The following is a 26998-nucleotide window of genomic DNA, read 5'->3' as shown; positions in this document are numbered from 1 at the left end:
AAACAACGAAAGTGCGATTTAAATCAGATAAAAAGTAATATTGTTTAACTGAACGAGAAACATATGGCCAGAAATAAGATACAATGTCGCCATCTAGTGGTTATCAGTCAAAGTGCACTAGACAGACTTGTGATTTGGCTTTTAAACTGTATGTATAAGTAATACTGTATTTGCACTTGTGCTGCATTAGAAGGTCTGGCTTCATAACCATTTGAAATTAAATGTTAAATATAACATGGGAAGTGAGGTAAATATTTTATCCAACCACCTTTTAATTTCCATGTGAGGTTAGTTGTCACAGTTTGCTCAAGTTAATATCACTGTGGGATTATTTTTGAAAGTTAGAAAGTTCTGTGCCAATCAAAATCAAATTAATGGCATAATTCACATTCATACACAAAAAGTAAGACCTTTTGGATCCGGATATTAAACCAGTGCTAGAGAAAGCACACCTTAATTGGACAGCCTTGGCTGAATTTCAGAATAACATACTAGCATACTGTTCTCATTATTTCTACCACATAAAGATATGGCCAATGCCGTTTTGAGATCAGGCCTTGTGACAACTTCCCCATTAGCCACAGTTTATTTTTAAGCGTCATCAGGTGAAATGGCGGGTGGTTTCTTGTTTGATGGTTTGCACACTACTGAATAAATTGTATGGTCTGTTTCAGACTTTTCGATTGTTGGTTTTTGGTATTGTCCTACTGTGCAGTAGGTTGTGTTGGGCCGTTTATCTCCAGATTCCTCTTGTGTCTGGGCTTGAACCTGATGAAATGCATATAAAAGCATTATTTTTGAAATACACTGCTGAGCAGTTATGCTTAGCTGAACAAGTACTAAACTAAACAATTTAATAAAACATTCACTAATCTACAGTGTATATACAACAAGCATTTTGTAAAGTCATAGCCTGTTAATTTTAGATTATTCTCACCTGGTCTGGAATATCATATGCTTGGCAGTCACTGTTGACTTTCCGCATTCCCTGAACCTGAAAATTTTAAACAAAAACTTTATTTACAGTATAATGTTCCATCAAGAGGTAATAGCAAGTGTTTGCACACTCTTTAAAAACAAAAGTCTTTGTACATGCTGATATAACATAAGAGCTCATGATCAAGGTGTTCATTCTACATTAAACATCTGCTGTGTTCATCAAAAATGACAGTTTATAGTTTGAAATGCTATATTGTACTTGTCACAAAACTGGTGTGTGGACTTCCGTCCAATTGCCACCAGAGGTCGCCCTTCCATTATATTGACTGTTGCATGTCACTCTGGACTGCATTTCCCATCATCCACTGCACTGATTACACACAGCTGTAACCAGTCACACTCACACTATATTACACCCTCTCAGATCCTTCTCAAACTGCTGAGTATTGTTTAGCTTTTATCACTGTTTAGTTGATAGCTACTTTACGGAGCCTGCCCTTGCTTTCCCAGTTTAGTCATAGTCTTGCCTTGCCTTGCCTGTTTTTCCCGTGTTCTGATTCTCGCCTGTGTATTTCGGATTACCACTTTCGTCTTGCCTTTTGGACTCTGTTTGCCCCTGCCTGGACATTTGCTGTGTACCTGGATTATCTCTCTTTGCCCTGTTGGATATTGTTAGCCGTCAATCGACCATGCCCATTTCTCTCTTGCCTTGCCCTCAATATATCTGTTTGCCATTGTCAAAACCTTGCCTGTTTTATGACCACGTCTTTGAATAAAGCTTTCGCAGATGGATTCGCACGTCTCACATCTCTGTCGCCCTGTTATAGTACTATTTCACTATATTGTGTCTTAACAACTGCTATATAATTTTTATGAATAATTTTCACTGTGAACCTGCATGACATGCATATTATATGACTCTTATCACATAACAATTTGATCATCTTTCATGTTTGCTGGTGCCAAAAATTAAATCTGAATCAATTTCAAGTGACTGTTTTTAGTTGCAGAAGATTCATTCAGAATTGGGCATTTCAGTCTTTCTTTTTTTTTCAGTTTTCTTGAGAAGGTTTAATTATAAAGTTAGCAACAATAATCTTTCCTATTTATAACTGAAATGTATCTAAACACTTTCTGCTATGCAAAGTCAAATATTGCCTTAAATAATGTGGTTATGCCTCTTGTTTAAGTGAAATATGGTGATGTGTTTGCTATACAATTTTGACATCAAATATAACAAGAAGATATATGCTTGAATAGGTTGGGAACCACTGATTTGTGTAGATGGAAGCTTTGTGTGACTGAAACAAAACATCAAGACAAACAAATATACAAATATTGCAGAAATGTACATGATATATCCCTCATATCATATATCAAAATATTTTGATGTCTAACATGATTTAAAAGAACTAGACCACATGACAGCATATCCTTGATATCAGCGAGATGATGATCAATTAATCACAGAAGCTTACCTGAACTTGAGAATAGAGTGTACAACCCTCTACTACCTCCTCCTGGGCACCTATGAGGTTTAGAATGTACAGTAATATATCAACATTAAGACTTATCAAATAATAAAAAAAACATGTATTATATATATATATATATATATATATATATTCATTTATCTAAAAAAGCCAAGTGTTATTTTAGCTAATTAAATTTAGCGCACAGTTTAGAAGAAAAGAAGATATTATTCATATTGTCTGCTCTATTGCTCTAAACTGAGTTTTTTAGTTTTATGTTGTGCAACTTCTGCTTCTGAGGGTTTCTTCATGTGTAAACATTGTGTAGTGTAAACCATTTCAATTATAAATGATGATAATGAGTTCATTAGTCTTGAGTAGTAAACTGTTGTATTTCATTTGTATTTCAATATTCCTCAATTAATGTTTTTTTTTTTTTTGGCACCAGCAAAGAAGAAATATGTTTCTGTTCTCCTCATGTGCAAAACATTATGCTATTTAAACCTGAACAGGCTGTGTTGTGTTGTGTTGAGGTGAATACGGGATCTAAAAAATTAAGCTCTAAACTGGAAAAGCTAGAGTGTAATGTAAGATTAACAGTGGTTCTTAGGTATATTTTGTGATTACTAATTTAAGATATTTAAACAATGCAATCCAAGGATATTCAATACAGAAAATAGCTAGTAAAGGTGTGAGCTCCGCAAGGTGATTTGTAACACGTAGTATGGTCTTAAAATTGACCAAAAATAATTAAATTAGTGTACATATTTTCAGTTAACTTTATTCACTTTAGTACAAAAGTAGGCCTACTAAATTTATAAAACAGAATTATTCAACTAACAGTTTTTAAACAGTTTATCATAGACAATGTATGTGAGGCAACATGGACATACCTTTTTTATACTTGAGGAAGAGAATACCTAATACCAAAATGCCCGCTGTCACCAGAACACCAACACCTACACCTACTAGCCACAGTAGAGATGACTCTGACTGCTTCCTCTCCTCTGGGGTTTCCTCTGGAAAATGAGATGTATATAATTAAAACCCACAGTTGTCAATTCAGGTATTGTGAGGTCGCCCTACAGGTCAGCAGTTAGACTAGATTTAGTAAACCAAAATAAGCAATTTGATTTGAGAGATGATTATTAATTTGCACTTTTATGTACTTGATTGTGTGTATGTGTGTTTAGTCAGATACCCTTATTAACACAGAGCTCTTCAATGTTTATTCTGTCTTGTTCCCAGCTGACAGGGTTGCTATGGTTACAGATGATGGATTTCTCACTGCAGTCCAGGATGAGAGTGTTGATCTGTGATGTCACTTCCTCTGGAGAGCATCTGTTGTTCTGATAGGTGGAGTTAATCATGAGCTCATGAGATCTGCATGTGAAGTTCACAGTACAGGAATCACTGCTGGACCAGTTTGAGTTCACAGTCAGGACAGGAGCCTCCACGGTGTCTGAAACACACGTTGAAAAATCCCACAAAGTTACAGAGATAGCTGTACCAATAGCTGTTAACATATAACCTTCAGTTCTTATTAAATTTAGAAATTACGGTAAAACCAAATTTTTGTTCAAAATTAATTTTATGTTTATGAATTTTATCTTTTTTAAAGGTGCTTTTTGGTGTTAGCTGAAAAACTTTCTTTTTACAAACAGATAAATGCTAGACTGTATAACATTGTATAACATTATTTATTTTAAGAGGTATAGCATTCAAGCACTGCATAGCATTTCACAGAAATCGAACAAATGAGTCTGAATGCACCAAGCAACACTTTTAAATCATACTCACCTATAACAGATACTTTGTATTCAGCAAATAATTTATTATTATCCTCTATTGCTCTTGCTCTGTAGAGTCCACTGTCTGTCTTCTGCATGTTCTTCAGTGTCAGAGAGAAGGTTTCATTATTGAACTCTACTCTCTCCTCATAAGAACTCTCACGTATTGCTTGTTTTGTTGCAGTTATAAATGTAACTATTGTTTTTGATTGGTCTTTTCTCCATGTTAAGACATGAATCTTTGGTAGTTCCTGTGTCTGTATATCCAGTTGAACAGAAGCTCCCGTCTTCACAAACACATCACTGAACCCTGAGGAGAGAGGATAACTTTTCTGTTTTTTATTTCCCTTCACAAATAAATTACTATTTTCCATTTTCTTAGAACACAAATAATACAATGTCATTGTTTTAAAAACATAACTTGACTTAAAAACATGAAATACTTGATTTTAATATTTGCATCCCCAGAATACTTGAAAATATGAATATATGAATGCATTAATAATAAAAACTCATATTTGGCTTTTATTTATTTACTTATTTTTTAATTAATTCCACACAGATGAATTTTAAAATACTAAATAGCACTAGTTTTTCTGTCATTGCTTTCTGCTTTGCTTTCTTTTAAAAACCTTTCTAAACATTTAAAATGGTTCAACAGTTCAGCAATAGATATTAGTATGCAATATTGTGATGCTTTTTGTTCCTGTGTGTTTTAGCATTGGTCTAATTTGAAAATGGAGCATCCTAGACATGCTTTTGAAAGTGGAAAGATTGTCTGGTGCTGTGAATGTACTTGTCAATGGGGTCACTGATAAGAGGGGATAACTGAACCTCATGGCCCAAGCATGAGGAAAGCCCAGTGTTGGTTGGGAGGGGGTGAGAGGAGGCAATTACTTTTATAATCTTGCATATTTATAGAGTCTTTATATTACATTCCTGCACAGAATATTTACTCGCAATTGGTGTCCTGCAGCAAAAGAAAAGATGTTGACAGTTGCATTTTAGATCATACATGGAGTGTTGATTTTTAGTGCGACCTAGACCAGTGAGCGGTGGGATATTTTGCTAATAAAATGATCATGCCAGAAGAATGGCATGAGAACTTTATTATGTCTGGTCTCTCATTATCCAGTAATCAGGTTTTCCTATTTAAAAAACTGTAATTATTTGAAAAATATATACATATATATTTGAGTAGAATAGAGGTGGCCATGTTGTTTTTAAATGCTTTTTAATTATAATTAATAAAAATGTATGGATACAAAATTATTTAAAAAAATGGTCTAACATGAATTTGTATACAAACCAATTGGTACTTTTAACCCTACACTGTAAAAAATGATTGTGATTTTAATGGTAAAAAACTGTGAAAATGCTACAGTAAAAACCTGTTAAATGGATAACGGTAAGTTCCTGTAAAATTTACAGGGAAAAACCCGTAATCTGACATTCCCAGAATTCCCTGTGTTGCATTTCAAATTTTGTTTGAATTTGATGTTTTTTCTTTTAAATAACTATGTTTCTTCTAAGTTTTTTCTTATCAGTTATGTTTATTAGGGTTGTATATGTTACATCTAATGTTGTTAAATTATTGTTTATTGCATATTTCAGTTTAATCAGTCTCACCATGATGGTGTTTAGTGCTTGTGTGAATGACACTGTGCACCTTCTATAAATATTATTTAAAAGCTGCTTGTGATGGGCTTTGGTTCATCAAGTGACTTTCTCATTACCATCTGTATTTGGTGGTTATCAGTGTATTTCAAAGGTACAAAACAGATTTCAATACTTCAATAGGTTGGTATATTAACATTATATAATTTAATGAAATTATGGTATTTAACTGTAAATTTAAGTTAAAACCTAAAATGTCAACCACAGCTGCTGTTTTTTTACTTTAAATTTTACGTATTTTTTTTTTTTTTTTTTTTTACAGTGCATCAGTAGGGTTCCCTGAATAGTTTAGTTTAGAAAAAATTAAGAAAAAATAAAGTGTACATTACCAGTCAAAAACATTAAGATTATTATTATTTTTTTTTAAAGAATTCTCTTCTGCTCACCAAGCCTGCATTTATTTGATCCAAAATACAGCAAAGCAGTAATACTGTTAAATATTTTTACTATTTAAAATAACTGCTTTCTATTTGAATATATTTTACAATGTACTTTCCTGTGATTTCACAGCTGAATTTTCAGCATCATTACTCCAGTCTTCAGAGTCACATGATCCTTCAGAAATCATTCTAATATGCTGATTTGCTGCTGAAGAAACATTTTATAATTATTATTATTATTATTATTATTATTGTTATTATTATAAATATTTAAAACAGTTGAGTATTTTTTCAGGATTCTTTTAATGAATATAAAGATCCAAAGATCAGCATTTATCTTAAATAAAAAGCTTTTGTAACATTATGCACTACACCATTCAAAGGCTTGGGGGAAGACATTATATAAATTAATACTTTTATTTAGCAAGGATGCTTTAAATTGATGATAAAGACATTTATAAAAGATTTCTATTTCAGATAAATGCTGTTCTTCTGAACTTTCTATTCAACAAAGAAACCTGAAAGAAAATCTATTCAGCTGTTTTCAACATAATAATAACAATAAATGTTTTTTGAGCAGCAAATCAGAATATTAGAATGCTTTCTGAAGGATCGTGTGACTGGAGTAGGCTAAAAATGCTCCAAAAATTCAGCTTTGAAAGCGAATAAATTATATTTGAAAATATATTCAAATAGAAAGCATAGTTTTTCAAATAGTAAAAATAGGCCGATTTTACAATATTATTGCTTTTGCTGTATTTTGGATCAAATAAATGCAGGCTTGGTGAGCAGAAGAGAATTCTTAAAAAAAAAAAAAAAACATTAAAAACCTTACTGTTCAAAAACTTTTGACTGGTTTTATACTTAATCACAGGCTTGTTAATGATTCCTGAATAATTCTCAATCCAGGCTGAACTCAAAAGCTGGCAGTCCTGTTTCCCTGAACATTTATATACATTTATACACAAAATCCACTGTATCCTACAAGTTAATATTAGATCTTTTGCTCCAACCACTGGTTAATGAGGTGATAGAAGTAAGATAAATAAGTTTTACTGAAGTTACGGTAGGAATGAATAGCTAATGTGGGGTGATGTGAAGTAATCAGCAATCATTTATTCATGCTTTTTTATGCCAGTTTGAAGTTATACACTGATTTTCTGTCATGGTCTATGGACCCCCTGAATTAGCCTTGGCCACCCCATGTATAAAACTTTACCTCCGCCACTGTCTATGTGCCCCCGGACCGTGATTGTGCCCTAGCAACATCGCTTAGCCCCTGCCCCTCTGGAGGTCTGTGCACGCCACTGTCTAGTGACTCCTCTCAGTGCCTTAGCAAAAGTATTAGCCCAAATATTAGCCCCGGCATCTTTCTAACATACACTAGTGCTATGTTGTGGTGATTATTTTGATGATAAGGCCAACAATTTAATATGAGTACATATGAAGAAAGTTTTAAGATTTTAAAGTTTTAGTAGTCAGTTCAGAATAACTTAATTTCAAAACTTAATTTCAGAATAACCTAAAACCAAGAATCAAATTAAGTTTCGTTCAGAATTGTTTCAACAAATGAATAAGAACAGAAGTTTAAACGATTTTATACAAATCACACTCTATTAAGAACATGCCAACAAAAGCTCAGTTATATCTGAACCATGCCTTTGGTGGTCCTCACTGTCACAATAACCATTAATAATCATTAAATTTTATAATAAACATAATTTTTTATTTTTTTTACCTGTTTTGAAGATCAGAAGAAAAATAAGCAATAAGAGTGAGTGATTTACTGACATTCTCGTAAATTAAAAAGATTACAAACAGAAACAGAACTCAAAATAACTGCTGTAGATACGGAAGTTCAGTGCCACACTGACGTGAAGAAAGAAAAAAACAAGTTCCTGCTGAGGTCCTCGGTTTTAATCAGATATAAAACAGAGCAATACACCCAAAATTACAAAATTATGGAAACTCAAGTTAAGTGTAGAAACACATTTCAATAAACATTTCTCTATCTCATTATTAATGTGTGGGTGTTTGCATGTACTGCAGCACATCAATCAATGAAAAGGTGTTCAATTAACTTTTACATAACTTTTAAAGAAAGACAGTTTTGCATACAACAACTTCACACTTCAGCTTTTCACCACATCCTTCCTTTCTCACAGCAACAGCGCTGGAATAAAACACTTCTGAATTCAGCAAAATACACTTTCTGGCACTTTTTACACTGCAAATTTTGACACTGACATCAAGGTGCATAGAACCACAAATTACAAAAGAAACTATTTTTTTTTTCTTTTACTTTTAATTAGTGGTTGTTTTGGTGGTTGGGTGTCAGTCAGTTGTCCTCACTTCTGCTAATGTTTTCACAACCACAAGCGCAACAACATTTTGTTTTATATTTTGAACAGGATATTTACATTAATGCATTTGGCAGATGCTTTTATCCAAAGCAGCTTACTTTGCATTGAAGGTACAGTATAGTTTATCAGATTATTAATTCCCTTGAAATATAATTAAAAGTGTGGTGGTGCTATCTTTCTTTTAAATAAATGGCACTTAGGTTTTCACTGGTGGTGGTTGAGAAGAGACCCCCCACATGATTGTAAAGCGCTTTGGGTGTATTGCAATACACATTAAAGCGCTATATAAATGCCTCATTCATTCATTCATTCATGTATGTTATCAAATGCAATTAAGGCATCAAGGGCCAAATTGACTAAACAGGGCAAATCAGCATCAGACCGTAACCCCTGCTGAGGTGAGTGGAATATTCTGCGGGTCCTGACCATAAATTTAGTACTGTACTGTATCTCTGCATAGTTCAGCCTGAGAGTGGCGCTCTAATGTTGCCTGATGGGCTCTAACTACACAAGTAGATGTTATCTAATGCACACCTTAATACAATATTAATTGTGTTTGAATATTGATTTAGAATGTTATGAGTTTAGAAAAATTCCGGACAGGAAAACAAAGCCACTTAGATTCTCAGAATCAGCTTCTTGTAGAAACAGAGACAGACCACTAACAACAAACCTTATCAAGAGGCAAAAGAGATACAGAGATGCTTCTCTTACTTGCAGTATTTCTAGATATGAAAGATAAGACAAAAAAAGTGATTTGTTTACAAATCACGCAGTGTTTGCTCACTTTCAGTCCAATGTTTACTTACTTTCTCTCATGTATTTTCTGTTTCTTCATCTGTGAGTGTATTTACAGGTCAGAGCGGATACAGTGTACTTAGATTAACAGTGCAGAGTTCATTAACCTTCTTTGTGTCAGTCTTCCAGCTCACTGGGTTGCTGTAGTCACCACTACAGTCTTACTGTGCGTTCACACCGCCGCCGGCGAGAGCGTCAAAATTCGCTCTGGCCGCCCTGCCAACCATGCTGTAGAAAGATCCGTTGACGCTCTGACGATCGAACGTTTGGTCTTGTATTTAAAGGAGCCGAAAAGGAAACCAGCATGTTGATCTTGTGCAGACTGACCACAAGTAGGGTATAAATTAACCTCATGAAATATTTTAATTGTGAAAGTAAGAAATTGATCGATGGAAATAACTTAATTATAGTTACATGTTTGCTAAAGAAATAAACCAATAAAAGCCATTTGTGTAGTGTGTTTTTTGTGTTCGTGGTTAAGTGATAGTCTAAATGCAATTGGTCAAATCGGTGTTGTTTTGAGCAAATGAATTGCATTCCTGCTGAAAAACAAGCGTTCTAGCGTGAAAATGCTTAGGAACTAATGTGGTCGGAACCAAAGTTTACAGGACTGCGTTCTCTGGACTCCTCTCATGCAGAGGACTTCTACATTCCGATTGGTTGCCACCCAACCGCGTCATAGCTCATTACCATAAAGTTGACCAGACTTCAACTCTCCTCGACGCCTTCACCGTCCAAGACGCGCCTCGCCGCCAGCTCAGGTTGAAAATGAATGACTTCCGGCCACTTTGACGCTCTCACCGGTGGCGGTGTGAACGCACAGTTAGGGTGTGATTGTCAAATGATGTCACTTCCTCTTGTGAACAGTGGCTACTATCATAGATGGAGCTGATGATAATGTTATTTCCTTTACATGTAAAGCTACAAGGGTCAGGACTGGACCAGCTTGAGTTTACAATCAGGACAGGAGCTTCCACTACATCTGAAACATATTAAAACGTTTAGGGTCATATTCACAGATTGAGTGATGCAATAACTTGCCAATTCAAAACTTAACTTGAGTAAACCAAGACCAGGCATAATTTTTTTTAGATACTATTGTAGGGGTAAACTGTTAATTTAGCTCATAGGGAATTATTAATGAATTTCAAGGGGAAATTTTAAAGAATCGACTCTTGACAACCGAACAAATGAATTGTCCAGGGCTCAGTTGAACAGGCCGTTAATGTCAACTCTGCAGCAGATATTAATATCCAAAATATAATGAAAACACTCAATATTAAGCAAGGTAAAAAGATTTAGTTAGTAAATAGATAAATATACATAGACCACTTTTCTTCAAATACAAACGAGACTTTATTCACTATTCTAACACAGAAACTAAAGCCCCGTTCACACTACAAGCGACACGCAGCGACAAAGCGACACGATCCCATTAATTTCAAAGGAGAACCGGCGATTTCCGGCGACACAAGCGACAGCGAGCGTTGTCTAATTTTGTCTAATTATTATATGAAAATGAGATCCATCTGCAAAAGACTCTGGTTTTTACAACAGCTAGACATCTAAAGTGGAAACGTTTCACCCTTAGACTGTATTTACTTCTGTAAAACTGGAAAACATTCTCAGTTTTCTCCAGAATTTTGTATGTTGTAATTGTCATTGGGAAAGGATGTTTCAGTCAAGAGTTATATAAATAAATAAATAAATAAATAAATAATCATGAATATTTAGAGTAATAATTTTACAGAAGTAAGCATGTGACTGACTAATGACGTTTCAGCTGTTTACTGGAAAAGTAAAGCAGTCAGGCCACAACACTGAAATCTTCAAAAATTTCTGTACGTGCTCTATTTAAAAATGTATATGTCCCACCCTGTGTATCTCAGCATGGTTCTTGTTATAGTTTCTGTATGTTCAAATTTGACACTGTAATACGATACATGTGAGAGTCAAAGCACATTTTCTTCTCTTTTTTTCTGTAAACTCAGTCTGTTATATTTTCATATAGTGTTATAATGTTTTCAAATAGTGCCATTATATGCAGTGTTTTTGCATTGAGGCCAATGCAATTCTAGTTTTGTTGCTCACTGAGGAATATTAAATAAAATTTTGTACCACAGAATCCTTAATAATATAATTATATATTCTATACAATTTAGAATATGTATAATTATGTGATAGTTCAAATATTTATACAGCACTGTTGTAAACCTTTTTTCCTCTTGTCGAAGCAGAGACCAGGAGACGTTGGGATATTTTTCATACAGAAGTTACTGTTTATTGAGAACTCGCTGTGCGTCGCTGTAGTCATCCAAGTCTCATTAAAAGCAGTGATACATTGTAGTTTAAATACATTTAGGGGACAGTGCTTAGGAATGGAAACAAAGCACCTGGGTGACGACCTTAAAGCATCCAAATGAGGTATTCAGGTATAGAATCCTGCCCCATTTAACCACTCCTAATCTAATCAGCCTAACTGCCCAAAGATTGGGGCAGGGGCATCAAGAGCAATTACAAACAAAAGGCAAGAGGCTCCGTCGTCTGGCTCATTTCACTTACAATAAGAGAACAGTAACTGACAGGAACCTCTTGAATCGTTCATCTGATGTCATCATCTTCACCATAAATGCTAAATACAATGTATATAACTTCTTCAGTTTGTACACTATTACATTGGAATCTAAATTAAACATTTAAATAAATTTGTAATCCCACAATTCCCCCTTTGAGAGTTCTAATAACTCTCACAAAATACAAATTTAGACACTTAAAAGTTTATTCTTGTAACTTGTGATCGTTACAGGCACACAGCACTTGTTCTGTGTTGATTGTCTGTAGGGACGAACTGCATGCTGACACAGAAACAAACATGCAGCTCCGTGAAGTTCTTAATAGTCTTTTCTGGTTGGAACTGTCATTTCTCGTGATGGGCATTTGTTGAATGAAACACTTGATACTAACAGGTTTCCGAACCATGAAGAATTATCTTCAGCCATCTGGTGTAATTTTGCTGAAAGATCAAGAATGTCTTGATCATGTTGCTGGATGACTGAAGTTCTCATATGTTATTCACTGCGTTGTGTATTTTTTATTTTTTTGTTCTGTCTTCCGTGACAGTTGGCTCGGCAGTGGGTCTCGTTGTCTTTTAGAGGTTGAGGCTTCATACGCAGGTGAGGAGTTCGGCGCGTATGAGTCTCAGGACAGCCATTAAGTGGTATCTGCACAGAGGAAGAAAGAAAACAAAAAACAGAGCAGTATTTGTTCTAAAGACTGCAAACATTAGGGTTGTATCCTCTGTTCAATCTGCGTCTGCTATTGTTGTTCCTTCTTTCCCTATTTCTTAATTCCTGTGACACCTAAAGAACAGTGAGGTGAGGGTGGACTATTGGATGGGGAAGGCCTATGAGGGTGTGTTCACCACAGGGTTGGCCCCCGAAGCCTGTTGCATCCGGTTCTTCCCTGGGGCTCCTCACTGGTCCATGTGTCCTGTCCTATCCCTGTAGGTGGTGTGCAAACTTTAGTGTGTGACATCTCCATCCTCTAATGGAACATCAGTCATAACAAACATCATAACCCAGAGAGGATAGGTGAGTGACTGTGGTGTGCTGTAGTATAGCTTTGAAGGCTGTGAGTGTACTTAACTGGCATTCTCTCAATGGAAGGAAGTGACAGTAACCTTCCTGTATTTTTATTTACAAAAAATCTTTCAGCTTTGTTGTACATTACTGGGAAATTAAGCACTCACAGCCCTAACAGTTAACACCTGAGCAAACTGCTCCAACAGTTCGGTGAAGCGGGGAGGGGCTGCTTCAGAGTACTAAGTAGACTGAGTAGGAGCTGAGTAAAGCTGTTAATTTCTCCTAATGTCTTTTTGCTTTTCCTACACTCTTTCATCCAGTGTCCAGGTTTACCACAGTAATGACAACTGCCCTCCTTCTTAGGACATTTACGTTTCTGTCGGTTCTCTGTGTTGACCTTAAAGGACGCTGCTGCAATCTTTACTCTGGCTTTAACATCAGAGTCTCTTTCCCAAGTAGCTAACCTGTCCAAGCTGTTTTGTAAGCTTCCAGTGGACCATGTTAGATCTAAGAACGGCAAAGCTGATCTGTACTCTGATAAAAGGCCATCAAACCATGTTCGAACTAGTGGTCCTTTGTCATCAAGCACACTTTCAGAATCATCCACTATTCCACTGTAAGTTACAGCTGACTGACAAAACCTTTCAGTGTATTCACTCACAGTTTCTTCTTTCCTTTGCACACAGTTAGTGATTCTGGACCAGTCTATTTTGGGTCCCATGATATTCTTTAGAATTTTCAAAACCCCTTCTCTCAAATCACCTTTACTGGCATGTTGTAGTTCAGAAGTAACAGCAGACTCAAAACTTTTGAATTCAGATTCAGTTAGAATTTGTGACATCAGCTGTGTGACTTCTGCTAACGACATGTCGTAGAGACGCATTTTGTTGATCAATGCTCTTCTAAATTCAGAAAAATTTGTGCGTGCTGAGGGTAAGCTCTGAGACAGTCTCTCTATATCTTTAGGTCCTAGTGCTTTGGCAACAGTTTGTATTTGCACAACAGAAGAGTTGAGGGGAACACTTTCAGTTTCCTCAATTCCGAGAGATCTTCTAGCACCACACACATTGACCGAACTTACAGGCACATCAATTACTGATTGGAGAGCTACATCTCTTTCAAAGAAAGCTTGTAAATCAGGATAATTGTTATCCGGCTGACTAACTTCTTCCACATCAGTTTTTTTCTGAAGCTTTGTTGCGGTTCAATTTCTTAGTCAAAGAGTATACTCTAGCATGGAGCTCTTTGTTCTGTTTCTCTAGCTCTGAGTTACGCTGAGACTGTTGTGTAGCTAGCGCTAAACCAAATTCTCTGTGGCAGCAGATAATGCCTTTCACATTGTTCTTACGAATACATGCTCCTAATACCTTTTTACACTCATCTACAGACAAAGTCTTGTCTGGATGGATCTCATATTTCTGAGTTAGTTCTTGTCTAACTTTCTCAGTGACTATTAGGTTCATTTGCACTCCTAACAGTGATTTGAATTCACTATCTGACCACAAAGGAGTCGCGAGACCAACCTTTTCTGTTGTTGGAATCAGTCTAGCATTCTTTCTAACCATTTTGTACGTTTCTTCTGTACCACACAAACAAACACTAAAACTTTTCTGATCAACAGAGGGTACATTTGTTAACACAGCTTAACTATTGTTAACTTTCCAAATTACCAACACTTCACACTTAACTTCCCTGCCTACAAGAACAGAGGATAAACCAAAATTATTAGCATGAAATGCTAACCTTCTCTGTGAAAAGAGGATAAACCAAATTTTAGCATGTATGCTAACCTTCTCTGCCTGAACAGAGGATAACCAATTCTTCCCTGCCTAAAACAGAGGGTAACACAATATTAGCACTTGATGCTAAACTTCCCTGCCTGGACAGAGGGTAACCTTCATCTCTAAAAGGACATTTTTAGAGGATAACTCAGTTAACCAAACCCTACAGCTGTCTGTTAACTCTTCTCTGTCGGTGCAGAGGATAAACAAATTTGTACTGGTCTTAAAGGTTCTTTTGGATTAGAGACAGCACTCACCACAACCTTAGTTGAGAGAAAAATTCAGTCTGGAAATCTTTTGTTCAGCTTGAAGTTTTCGCTGGATTCCAAAAGATGCAGTCTGGAAGCAGATCTTTGTTTTAGCTTGAAGTTTTCAATCTGGATTCTGGAAGAAGCTGGAACTCTATCCGGGTCACGGCACCATCTGTTGTAAACCTTTTTTCCTCTTGTCGAAGCAGAGACCAGGAGACGTTGGGATATCTTTCATACAGAAGTTACTGTTTATTGAGAACTCGCTGTGCGTCGCTGTAGTCATCCAAGTCTCATTAAAAGCAGTGATACATTGTAGTTTAAATACATTTAGGGGCAGTGCTTAGGAATGGAAACAAAGCACCTGGGTGACGACCTTAAAGCATCCAAATGAGGTATTCAGGTATAGAATCCTGCCCCATTTAACCACTCCTAATCTAATCAGCCTAACTGCCCAAAGACTGGGGCAGGGGCATCAAGAGCAATTACAAACAAAAGGCAAGAGGCTCCGTCGTCTGGCTCATTTCACTTACAATAAGAGAACAGTAACTGGCAGGGACCTCTTGAATCGTTCATCTGATGTCATCATCTTCACCATAAATGCTAAATACAATGTATATAACTTCTTCAGTTTGTACACTATTACATTGGAATCTAAATTAAACATTTAAATAAATTTGTAATCCCACAATAGCACTATACTGACTTTTAGTGTACAAAATCATTTTCCATTTACATGCTTCTCCTTCACTTGTGAGCTCTGTCATCTGTAGGTGTGATGATGAACTCATCTGTCTCTAGTTCTGTTTTCTAACTTCCTGTTTTGTGGTTTTCATTTCTCTCCTCTAGTTCTTTTCTTGCTTTTAAACTATTTACTATACTGAGTAATCAAACAGTCAGTGTTTTCAAAGAATGCATAATTTGTTTAGAATTACTATAGTGAAATCAATGTGATGTCATTTTACTCTATAAATCTGACTAATTGTGCACAATTTTACAAACTGAAAGTTGAACTGAGGTCATTTCCATACTACAGTCTAAAAGGTTCCAAAAGGGAGTTTTTGTGATGCCATTTTTGTTTCCCCAAAAGAAGTTTCAATAAACAGTTCTTAAGAGAACCATTTATTTTATTTTATTTTATTTTTATTTTTTTGTGTGTGTGAAGAACATTTAAAAAAAAAAATCTGAAGAACCCCTTTTCACTATAAAGAACCTTCTGTGGAATGGAAAGGTTCCATGAATGTTAAAGGTTCACTATGGAACTAAAGATGCCAATATTATATTTATTTTTATTACCTTTATTCTTAAGAGTGTAATGGTTAGAAATGACTAATGCAGTTATAACCTGTGCAAAATGTTGCCTGGCTTGAATAACAGAGGTGATGTCCCCACCTAGTGTTCTCATGAAGCTGTTCAGCCATTTCAGAAGAACATTTACTGTCTCAGAATATGTCACTTACTGTTTTTCACGTCCTTGTAGCCATTCCACACTATCAGCAACTTAAAATGCCCAAAACCTGCTAAAAGAAAGCTGTGCTCTGACTACTTAGACTACTTTTTGTGCATGCCCTCAAAACTTTCTAAATGTACTGTATATGCTACCAGGTTGTGTATATGTATACAGAAGACTTGAAGAACCTCAGACACTTTGATCAAACTGGGTTATGGACAATACACACACAGTGTATTAACAAAACTCCTTTCTCACCTATCCTTTCATCCACTTCCTTCCTTTCACCCATCTCCCTTTACTCAGCTCACTCAGAATGGTCAATAGCATTACAGTCAATGCTGTATTTAACCAAGATGGAGTTTTGCTGATCTCACAATGGACGTTTATGAAATGTGATAATAGCAGTAGAACTCTTTTGGCTACAAAAATTCAAGTGACCAGTGACTGTGCAGTAATATGATACAATATGGAAAAATCCTAAATGGAAATGAGCGATTTGAATATGAGAAGTATACACTGCTTGGGATCATGTTAAAATGTGATTTAATCCTTTGCTGCAGTATGCTAAAAAAATAAAAATAAAAAAAATTATAAAAAGCTTCCAAAAAATCTTGCATTTACTCCTGGATATGAAGCGTTTAATGTTACAGTGTAGGTTAAGATACTGGGATTGAATGTTCCATGATTCTGGAAAAATGTGAAAGCAGCTTTAGTGTGTGATGATGCAGAGCCAAACCAGACAGACAGAGAGCTTGTGATATGTCACATTTTATCACAGCTGTTTCAGAAAAGGCAAGTGTTGTTGGGTCTTCTTCACAATTGAGTTGCTGTGTTTGTAGAGTGTGATCGTATTGTTGTCTCCACACCTTGTGATTTTGTTTACCCATTTTTACATGTACGTTTTGATTCATTTTGTTATAAAAAGTATCGTAAAGACAAGCAACATGATGTCCAAAAGCATCTTCAATGAAAATGGGCTATTTGAATATGAAAATTGCTTGTCCTGTCCTCACAACAACTAGCAAATCATTTAAATGTGCTTGACCTGCCTGTGGGCAAATGCATTTAATTCTATAGCATTCTTTAGGTTAACAGGTAATCATTTTAGTATTTTACTTTCAGAGAATATAATATAATGTTATGATGCAGACTGAACCTCCCCATCTTATTCTGAAGTATATGATAAAAGTGAATAAAGTTTAATTGAAATTTTAATAGAAGTGTAATTTGGGGTTTTCAGGTAGGTCAGACCTCATGTCAATCTCACCTCAGGTTTTTTTTTCTTTTCTTTTTTTTGTAATATGTATAATACTTCACCTTCAGTTCCAGGCTAATATGAAGCATTAACATATTCACCAAAACATTATTTGCCAAAAATATTTGGATTTTTTGAATATTTGAACATATTCTATGTTAAGATAAGTTTCTAACACAGAGGATTTGCAGGAAATATTAAGGTAAGGAATTGTATGTATGTCCATTATTAAGTTGGCTTGAGAAAGCCAACTTACTGAAATGCTATTTAAACTTCTTATTATTATTCTTCTGAGACTAAAATTTACAACTCTAACTCCTCCTAGAGCTTTAACTCTACAGACTCCAAACTCGCACCAGATCTTCAGAATGATCTCGCCGGGTGTGCTATATCTTTTCTAACTGATCCGACTTATGGTTTTCATAAAATTGAAGATTAAAAATCATAAAAATCCCATAGACTTACAGTGACGGAATGTTCAGATGAGCCAAGACCTTGCCAGCTCCAACTGTCAAAATTTAAATCTAAACACACTGAAGCCCATTAGACTCAATCAGACTTCCCTTCTATGTACTATTTCTAACCCAATCAAACTCATCTATCTCTCTCTCTCTCTCTCTCTCTCTATCTATCTATCTATCTATCTGTTTATCTCTCTATCTATCCTAGCGAAATGCTAATCATGCTATTGACATGCTAGTCACTTGCTAATCATGCTAGAAACATGCTAGTAACTTGCTAATCATGCTAGCAACATCCTAGTAACATGCTAATCATGCTAGAAACATGTTAGCGACATGCTAGTCACATGCTAATCATGCTAACAACATGCTAGTGGCATGCTAATCATGCTATAAACATGCTAGCGACATGCTAGTCACTTGCTAATAATGCTAGCAACATGTTAGTGGCATGCTAATCATGCTAGAAACATGCTAGCGACATGCTAGTCACTTGCTAATCATGCTAGCAACATGCTAGTAACATGCTAATCATGCTAGAAAAATGCTAGCGACTTGCTAGTCACTTGCTAATCATGTTAACAACATGCTAGTAACATGTTAATCATGTTAGAAACATGTTAGAGACATGCTAGTCACTTGCTAGTAATGCTAGCAACATGCTAGTAACATGCTAATCATGCTAGACACATGCTAGTGACATGCTAGTCATGCTAGCAACATGCTAGTGGCATGCTAATCATGCTAGAAAAATGCTAGCGACATGCTAGTGTGGGATTACAAATTTATTTAAATGTTTAATTTAGATTCCAATGTAATAGTGTACAAACTGAAGAAGTTATATACATTGTATTTAGCATTTATGGTGAAGATGGTGACATCAGATGAACGATTCAAGAGGTCCCTGCCAGTTCCTGTTCTCTTATTGTAAGTGAAATGAGCCAGACGACGGAGCCTCTTGCCTTTTGTTTGTAATTGCTCTTGATGCCCCTGCCCCAATCTTTGGGCAGTTAGGCTGATTAGATTAGGAGTGGTTAAATGGGGCAGTATTCTATACCTGAATACCTCATTTGCATGCTTAAAGGTCGTCACCCAGGTGCTTTGTTTTCACTCCTAAGCACTGCCCCCTAAATGTATTTAAAACTACAATGTATCACTGCTTTTAGTTAGATTTTCGATGACTACAGCTACCGACAGCTTGTGTTCTCAATAAAAGAATCCTGCTGAAGATACAACCCGAAGTCTCCTGGTCTTCACTTCTGAGTTGCCTAAACTTTAGAAGATATAGGTTTACAACAGATGGTGCCGTGACCCGGATAGAGTTCCAGCTTCCTCACCTGAATCCAGATTGAAAACTTCAAGCTCAAACAAAGATCTGCTTCCAGACTGCATCTTTTGGAATCCAGCGAAAACTTCCAGCTGAACAAAGATTTCCAGACTGAATTTTTCTTTCAACCAAGGTCGTGGTGAGTGCTGTCTCTAATCCAAAAGAACCTTTAAGACCAGTACAAATGTTTATCCTCTGCGCCGACAGAGAAGAGTTAACAGACAGCTGTAGGGTTTGGTTAACTAAGTTTATCCTCTAAAAAATGTACTTTTAGAGATGAAGGTTACCCTCTGTCCAGGCAGAGAAGACTTAGCATAACGTGCTAATATTGTGTTACCCTCTGTTTTAGACAGGGAAGAATTGGTCATCCTCTGTTCAGGCAGAGAAGGTTAGCATACATGCTAAAATTTGGTTTATCCTCTTTTCACAGAGAAGGTTAGCATTTCATGCTAATAATTTTGGTATCCTCTGTTCTTGTAGGCAGAGAAGTTAAGTGTGACGTGTTGGTAATTTGGAAAGTTAACAATAGTTGTACCCTCTGTTGATCAGAGAAGTTTTAGTGTTTTGATTGTGTGGTAACAAAGTTAACAATAGTTAAGCTGTGTTAACAAGTGTACCCTCTGTTGATCAGAGAAGTTTTAGTGTTTTTGATTGTGTGGTAACAAAGTTAACAATAGTTAAGCTGTGTTAACAAGTGTACCCTCTGTTGATCAGAGAAGTTTTAGTGTTTTTGATTGTGTGGTAACAAAGAAACTCACAAAATGGTTAGAAGGAATGCTAGGCTGATTCCAACAACAGAAAAGGGTGGTCTTGCGACTCCTTTGTGGTCAGATAGCGAATTCAAATCACTGTTAGGAGTGCAAATGAACCTAATAGTCACTGAGAAAGTTAGACAAGAACTAATTCAGAAATATGAGATCCATCCAGACAAGACTTGGTCTGTAGATGAGTGTAAAAAGGTATTAGGAACATGTATTCGCAAGAACAATGTGAAAGGCATTATCTGCTGTCACAGAGAATTTGGTTTAGCACTAGCTACACAACAGTCTCAGCGTAACTCAGAGCTAGAGGAACAGAACAAAAAGCTTCAAGCTAGAGTATCCTATTTTACTAAGAAATTGAACCACAACAAAGCTTCAGCAAAAACTGATGTGGAAGAAGTTAGTCAGCCGAATAACAATTATCCGGACTTACAAGCTTTCTTTGAAACAGATGTAATCATCCAATCAGTAACTGATGTGCCTGTAGATTCAGTGAAGGTATGTGGCGCTAAGAGACGATCTCAAGGAATTGAGGGAATTGAAAGTGTTCCTCCCAACTCTTCTGTTGTGCAAGTACAAACTGTTGCCAAAACACTAGGACCTAAAGATATAGAGAGACTGTCTCAGAGCTTACCCTCAGCACGCACAGATTTTTCTGAATTTAGAAGAGCATTGATCCGCAAAATGCGTCTCTACGACATGTCGTTAGCAGAAGTCACACAGCTGATGTCACAAATTCTAACTGAATCTGAATTCAACAGTTTTGAGTCTGCTCGACTTCTGAACTACAACATGCCAGTAAAGACGATTTGAGAGAAGGTGTTTTGAAAATTCTAAAGAATATCATGGGACCCAAAATAGACTGGTCCAGAATCAGTAACTGTGTGCAAAGGAAAGAAGAAACTGTGAGTGAATACACTGAAAGGTTTTGTCAGTCAGCTGTAACTTACAGTGGAATAGTCGATGATTCTGAAAGTGTGCTTGATGACAAAGGACCACTAGTTCGAACATGGTTTGATGGCCTTTTATCAGAGTACAGATCAGCTTTGCCGTTCTTAGATCTAACATGGTCCACTGGAAGCTTGCAAAACAGCTTGGACAGCTTAGCTACTTGGGAAAGAGACTCTGATGTTAAAGCCAGAGTAAAGATTGCAGCAGCGTCCTTTAAGGTCAACACAGAGAACCGACAGAAACGTAAGTGTCCTAAGAAGGAGGGCAGTTGTCATTACTGTGGTAAACCTGGACACTGGATGAAAGAGTGTAGGAAAAGCAAAAAGACATTAGGAGAAATTAACAGCTTTACTCAGCTTCTACTCAGTCTACTTGGTACTCTGAAGCAGCCCTCCCGCTTCACCGAACTGTTGGAGCAGTTTGCTCAGGTGTTAACTGTTAGGGCTGTGAGTGCTTAATTTCCCAGTAATGTACAACAAAGCTGAAAGATTCTTTGTAAATAAAACTACAGGAAGGTTACTGTCACTTCCTTCCATTGAGAGAATGCTAGTTAAGTACACTCACAGCCTTCAAAGCTATACTACAGCACACTCCAGTCACTCACCTATCCTCTCTGGGTTATGATGTTTGTTATGACTGATGTTCCATTAGAGGATGGAGATGTCACACACTAAAGTTTGCACACCACCTACAGGGATAGGTTAGGACACATGGACCAGTGAGGAGCCGCAGGGAAGAACCGGATGCAACAGGCTTCGGGGGCCAACCCTGTGGTGAACACATCCTCATAGGCCTTCCCCATCCAATAGTCCACCCTCACCTCACTGTTCTTTAGGTGTCTCGTGAATTAAGAAATAGGGAAAGAAGGAACAACAATAGCAGACGCAGATTGAACAGAGGATACAGCCCTAATGTTTGCAGTCTTTAGAACAAATACTGCTCTGTCTTTTGTTTTCTTTCTTCCTCTGTGCAGATACCACTTGATGGCTGTCCTGAGACCCATGCGCACCGAACTCCTCACCTGTGTATGAAGCCACAACCTCTAAAAGACAACAAGACCCACTACCGAGCCAACTGTCACGGAAGACAGAACAAAGAAAAAAATACACAACGCAGAGAATCACATACGGGAACTTCAGTCATCATCAACATGAACAAGATTGTCGTATTATTAACCATCATGGACATCACGCTAAGTGTAGACCCCAGAAACAACATATTCTTAGAGCTGATGAATATGTCAAGAAATGCCTTGTTTGCTGGAAAGAACGTTTGCATGCCACACACACCTTCAGTAGGAGCAGGAATCCCATGGGTGGCACACCCTATCTCCAAATGTGATACGTGTACCTTATTCGATCATCATACCAGTGGATTATACAACAAGGATACATGTCACAACGTAACGATTCCTCCAGCTTCTACGTGCTGCATTCCAGGACTCACTTGTGTACAAACGTGGTGGTCAAGAACTCTTGGAGCATTAACCCCATCGTATGGCATCATGCAGGCTCTCGATCAAGTCAGAAGCCTGTCGGATTCTGTACAGAAATTGGCCAATGATACGGTTTTGGCCCTGGGCAATATCACGGACACTCTCGCTTCACACAAGATGATGATCTTACAGAACAGAGTGGCCTTGGATTACATTCTTGCAACACAAGGGGGAGCCTGTACCATTATCGGCCCTGAATGCTGCACCGGTTTAATGGATCCAACCAAGAACTTGAACAATATCCAACAAGACATCCTTGATCTTTCAGTAAAATTACACCAGATGACTGAAGATAATTCTTCATGGTTCGGAAACTTGTTAGGTAAACCCTGGCTGTGGATCAAGGACATAGCAATTCTGCTGTTGTTTCTCATACTGGTGTACTATCTATGCATCCACAGTATCAAGTGTTTCGTTCAGCAAATGACTTCCGCCTCTCACGAGGAAATGACAGTTCCAACCAGAAAAGATTATTACCCGTAAGAACTTCACGGACCATAATTGTATGTTTTGTTTCTGTGTCAGCATGCAGTTCGTCCCTACAGACAATCAACACAGAACAAGTGCTATGTGCCTGTAACGATCACAAGTTACAAGAATAAACTTTTAAGTGACTAAATTTGTATTTTGTGAGAGTTATTAGAACTCTCAAAGGGGGAATTGTGGGATTACAAATTTATTTAAATGTTTAATTTAGATTCCAATGTAATAGTGTACAAACTGAAGAAGTTATATACATTGTATTTAGCATTTATGGTGAAGATGGTGACATCAGATGAACGATTCAAGAGGTCCCTGCCAGTTACTGTTCTCTTATTGTAAGTGAAATGAGCCAGACGACGGAGCCTCTTGCCTTTTGTTTGTAATTGCTCTTGATGCCCCTGCCCCAATCTTAGGAGTGGTTAAATGGGGCAGTATTCTATACCTGAATACCTCATTTGCATGCTTAAAGGTCGTCACCCAGGTGCTTTGTTTTCACTCCTAAGCACTGCCCCCTAAATGTATTTAAAACTACAATGTATCACTGCTTTTAGTTAGATTTTCGATGACTACAGCTACCGACAGCTTGTGTTCTCAATAAAAGAATCCTGCTGAAGATACAACCCGAAGTCTCCTGGTCTTCACTTCTGAGTTGCCTAAACTTTAGAAGATATAGGTTTACAACACTAGTCACTTGCTAATCATGCTAGCAACATGCTAGTCGCATGCTAATCATGCTAGAAACATGCTAGCGACATGCTAATAATGCTAGCAACAATGCTAATCATGCTAGAAACATGCTGGCAACTTGTTAATCATGCTAGCAAAACATGCTAGTCACTTGCTAATCATGCTAACAACATTCTAGTAACACCTTAGCAACCACTCCAGGTACCCTAGCAACCGCATAGCAACACCTTAGAAAACCACCCTGGGTACCTTAGCAACCGCATAGCAACTCCTTAGCAACCACCCCGGGTACCCTAGCAACCGCGTAGCAACACCCTAGCAACCACCCCGGGTACCTTAGCAACCGCCTAGCAACACCCTAGCAACCACCCCAGGTACCTTAGCAACCGTGTAGCAACACCTTAGCAACCACCACTGGTACCATAGCAACACCCTAGCAACCACCCTGGGTACCTTAGCAACCGCCTAGCAACACCTTAGCAACCACCCCGGGTACCACAGCAACACCCTAGCAACCACCCCGGGTACCTTAGCAACCGCCTAGCAACACCCTAGCAACCACCCCGGGTACTCTAGCAACCGCATAGCAATACCTTAGCAACTGCCCCAGGAACCTTAGCAACAGCATAGCAACACCTTAGCAACCACACTTGGTACCTTAGCAACCGCATAGCAATACCTTAGTAACCACCAAAGTTAGCCTAGCAACCATCATAGCAACCACTCTGAGGTCCTTCTATCTAGTTTATCTATCTATCTATCTATGTATCAAACTTTAAGCTTTTAAAACTACTTTAAACTTCAAACTATTTCAGACTGAAACCCATCAAACTTAAAACTTTTAACATTTTTCAAACTTGAACTTTTTAAACTTCTTAAACTTTTTTTTAACTTTTCAAACTTTCTGGTCCGTCTTTCTCAAGCCAACTTAAAGTTTGTCTCGACAAACTTTTCTATCTAGTTATTCTTCTTTTTCTGAGACAAAAATTTCTGACTGCTACTCCTCCTAGAGCTTTAACTCTACAGACTCCAAACTCAGCCCAGATCTTCAGACTGATCTCGCCGGGTGTGCTATATCTTTTCTAACTGATCCGACTTACGGTTTTCATAAAAATGAAGATTAAAAATCATAAAAAATCCCATAGACTTACATTGAATAGTCTTGGCTCATCTGAACATTCCGTCAAACTCCAACTGTCAAAATTTAAATCTAAACACACTGAAGCCCATTAGACTCAATTAGACTTCCCTTCTATGTACTATTTCTAACCCATTCAAACTCATCTCTCTATCTATCTCTCTATCTCTCTATCTATCTATCTATCTATCTATCTATCAGACTTCCCTACTATGTACTATTTCTAACCCAATCAAACTCATCTATCTATCTATCTATCTATCTATCTATCTATCTATCTATCTATCTATCTATCTATCTATCTATCTATCTATCTATCTATCTATCTATCTATCTATCAATCATCTATCAAGGACATTCACTCTCCATTCATTCTTTATCTAACACGCACGCACACACGCACGCACACACACAAACATACCTTCCCTATTTAACACACACACAAACACACGCACACAAGAAATAGGCATAAAATGTGAAGCTTTAATATATACACTGCATTTATTCGCATTTGCATTAGCATTATTTCTTAAAAGTCATAAGACCTGTTTTTCCTGTTTACACCTGTGTCCTTTGAAATCTATCTATCATCTATCAAGATCTATCTATCCAAAATTGAAAGAGTAATTGTAAAACATTTATACATTTTTAATCATACAAATAATATATAATTTTTTTTCTTTGTTTACTTCTCATCTATACATTAATGCTGTGTTTTGGGAGATATGAAGTACTTTTGTACCTGTTTACCACAAAAATCCTCAACTACACCATTAGCTTGCATGTGAAATATTACATTTTTATGAATAAATCTCTTAAATGATGATCTAAATTTAATTTAAACTGTTTCTGGATATTGATCTAGGTGTTAGGTGTACAATACTGCCATCTGGTGGTTAGAGAAAAACTTGTAGAAATCAGTTTTTGAAAGAATAGTGTAATGACCATATATATCCAGCAGAGGCCCATAGAGAGCCATTCATTTTTCTGGAAGTGGTCAGCTGCTCCTCTCACAACTTTTCTGATATATATTTGGTAATTATATATTTAAACATTATAAAATACATTAAAAACTGTATAAGTGCTCGCTTTTGCAATAATGCCACATAAATTTGCAGAAATGCCACACAAGTTGTCACTAAAACTTGATTGCAGGTACATATTTATTTCAATCCAAAAAATAAAATAATTATTATTTTTTTTTACATAAATGTAAATAAAATCTAAACGAAAAGAAAAAAAACCTAAACTAAAAAACAACTGCAATGAGCAGATATGAATGGTGAGTATGTGTGTAAGAGAGAGAGAGAGTGTGTGTGTGTGTGTGTGTGCATGTGTACGTACTTGAGTGATTATGCTCGTTCCACATTGCATTTGTGTATCAGGCTTTAATTTTGTTGTGTGGACATTTTCAGATTTATGCAGAATTTATTGATTTTATTTGCCAATTTATATAAAAATGCTCTTTGTTGCAGTCACACATGTGTGTTTTTGTATGTGTGTGCGCGCGTCTTTTCTACATTGCATTTGTGATCTAGTACCAGGCCTTCATTTCTGTGTGAAATTTTTCAGACCTATGCTGGATTTATTATTTTTTGACAAATTAAAAAAATATATATAGATTTTTTCGTATTTCCCATTCATTTTCAATTTAATTTATTGACCCCAAAGACCATATTAGTAAAAAAAAAAAAAAATTACATACCTTCAGAACAACCGAATCAAGCCCTTTTTTTTTTTTTATGTGAATACAGATAGAAAATGTTGAAAAGTCACAAAATCTTATTCCACTGAGATGAAGGGAAACATTTTTTTAATTAAAGAAAGTTGATTGGGGTCATACTGATCCCAATACTATTTCTAATCCATTCAAACTCATCTATCTGTTTCTTATCTATCTATCTATAATCTGACGTTATCTATCTATCTATCTATCTATCTATCTATCTATCTATCTA

At 36.6% G+C, this 26998-nt stretch overlaps 1 protein-coding gene across 1 annotated transcript; it reads right to left on the bottom strand.

The window, feature by feature from the left end:
• Positions 1-252: 252 nt before the first annotated feature.
• On the bottom strand, positions 253-8208 carry LOC131522594 (SLAM family member 7-like). Its single transcript, XM_058748207.1, has 7 exons — positions 7997-8208; positions 4212-4511; positions 3613-3873; positions 3305-3430; positions 2418-2467; positions 938-994; positions 253-768 (listed from the first exon to the last, which is right to left on the bottom strand). The coding sequence occupies exons 1-7, from the start codon at positions 8049-8051 to the stop codon at positions 592-594; spliced, it is 1026 nt and encodes a 341-aa protein (XP_058604190.1). The 5' UTR covers positions 8052-8208; the 3' UTR covers positions 253-591.
• Positions 8209-26998: the final 18790 nt, after the last annotated feature.

Source organism: Onychostoma macrolepis, chromosome 02 (assembly GCF_012432095.1).
Source record: "Onychostoma macrolepis isolate SWU-2019 chromosome 02, ASM1243209v1, whole genome shotgun sequence".
Lineage (NCBI taxonomy): Eukaryota > Metazoa > Chordata > Actinopteri > Cypriniformes > Cyprinidae > Onychostoma > Onychostoma macrolepis.
Note: the sequence above shows the minus strand (reverse complement) of the source record. Positions and strands in the feature narration are given on the sequence as shown.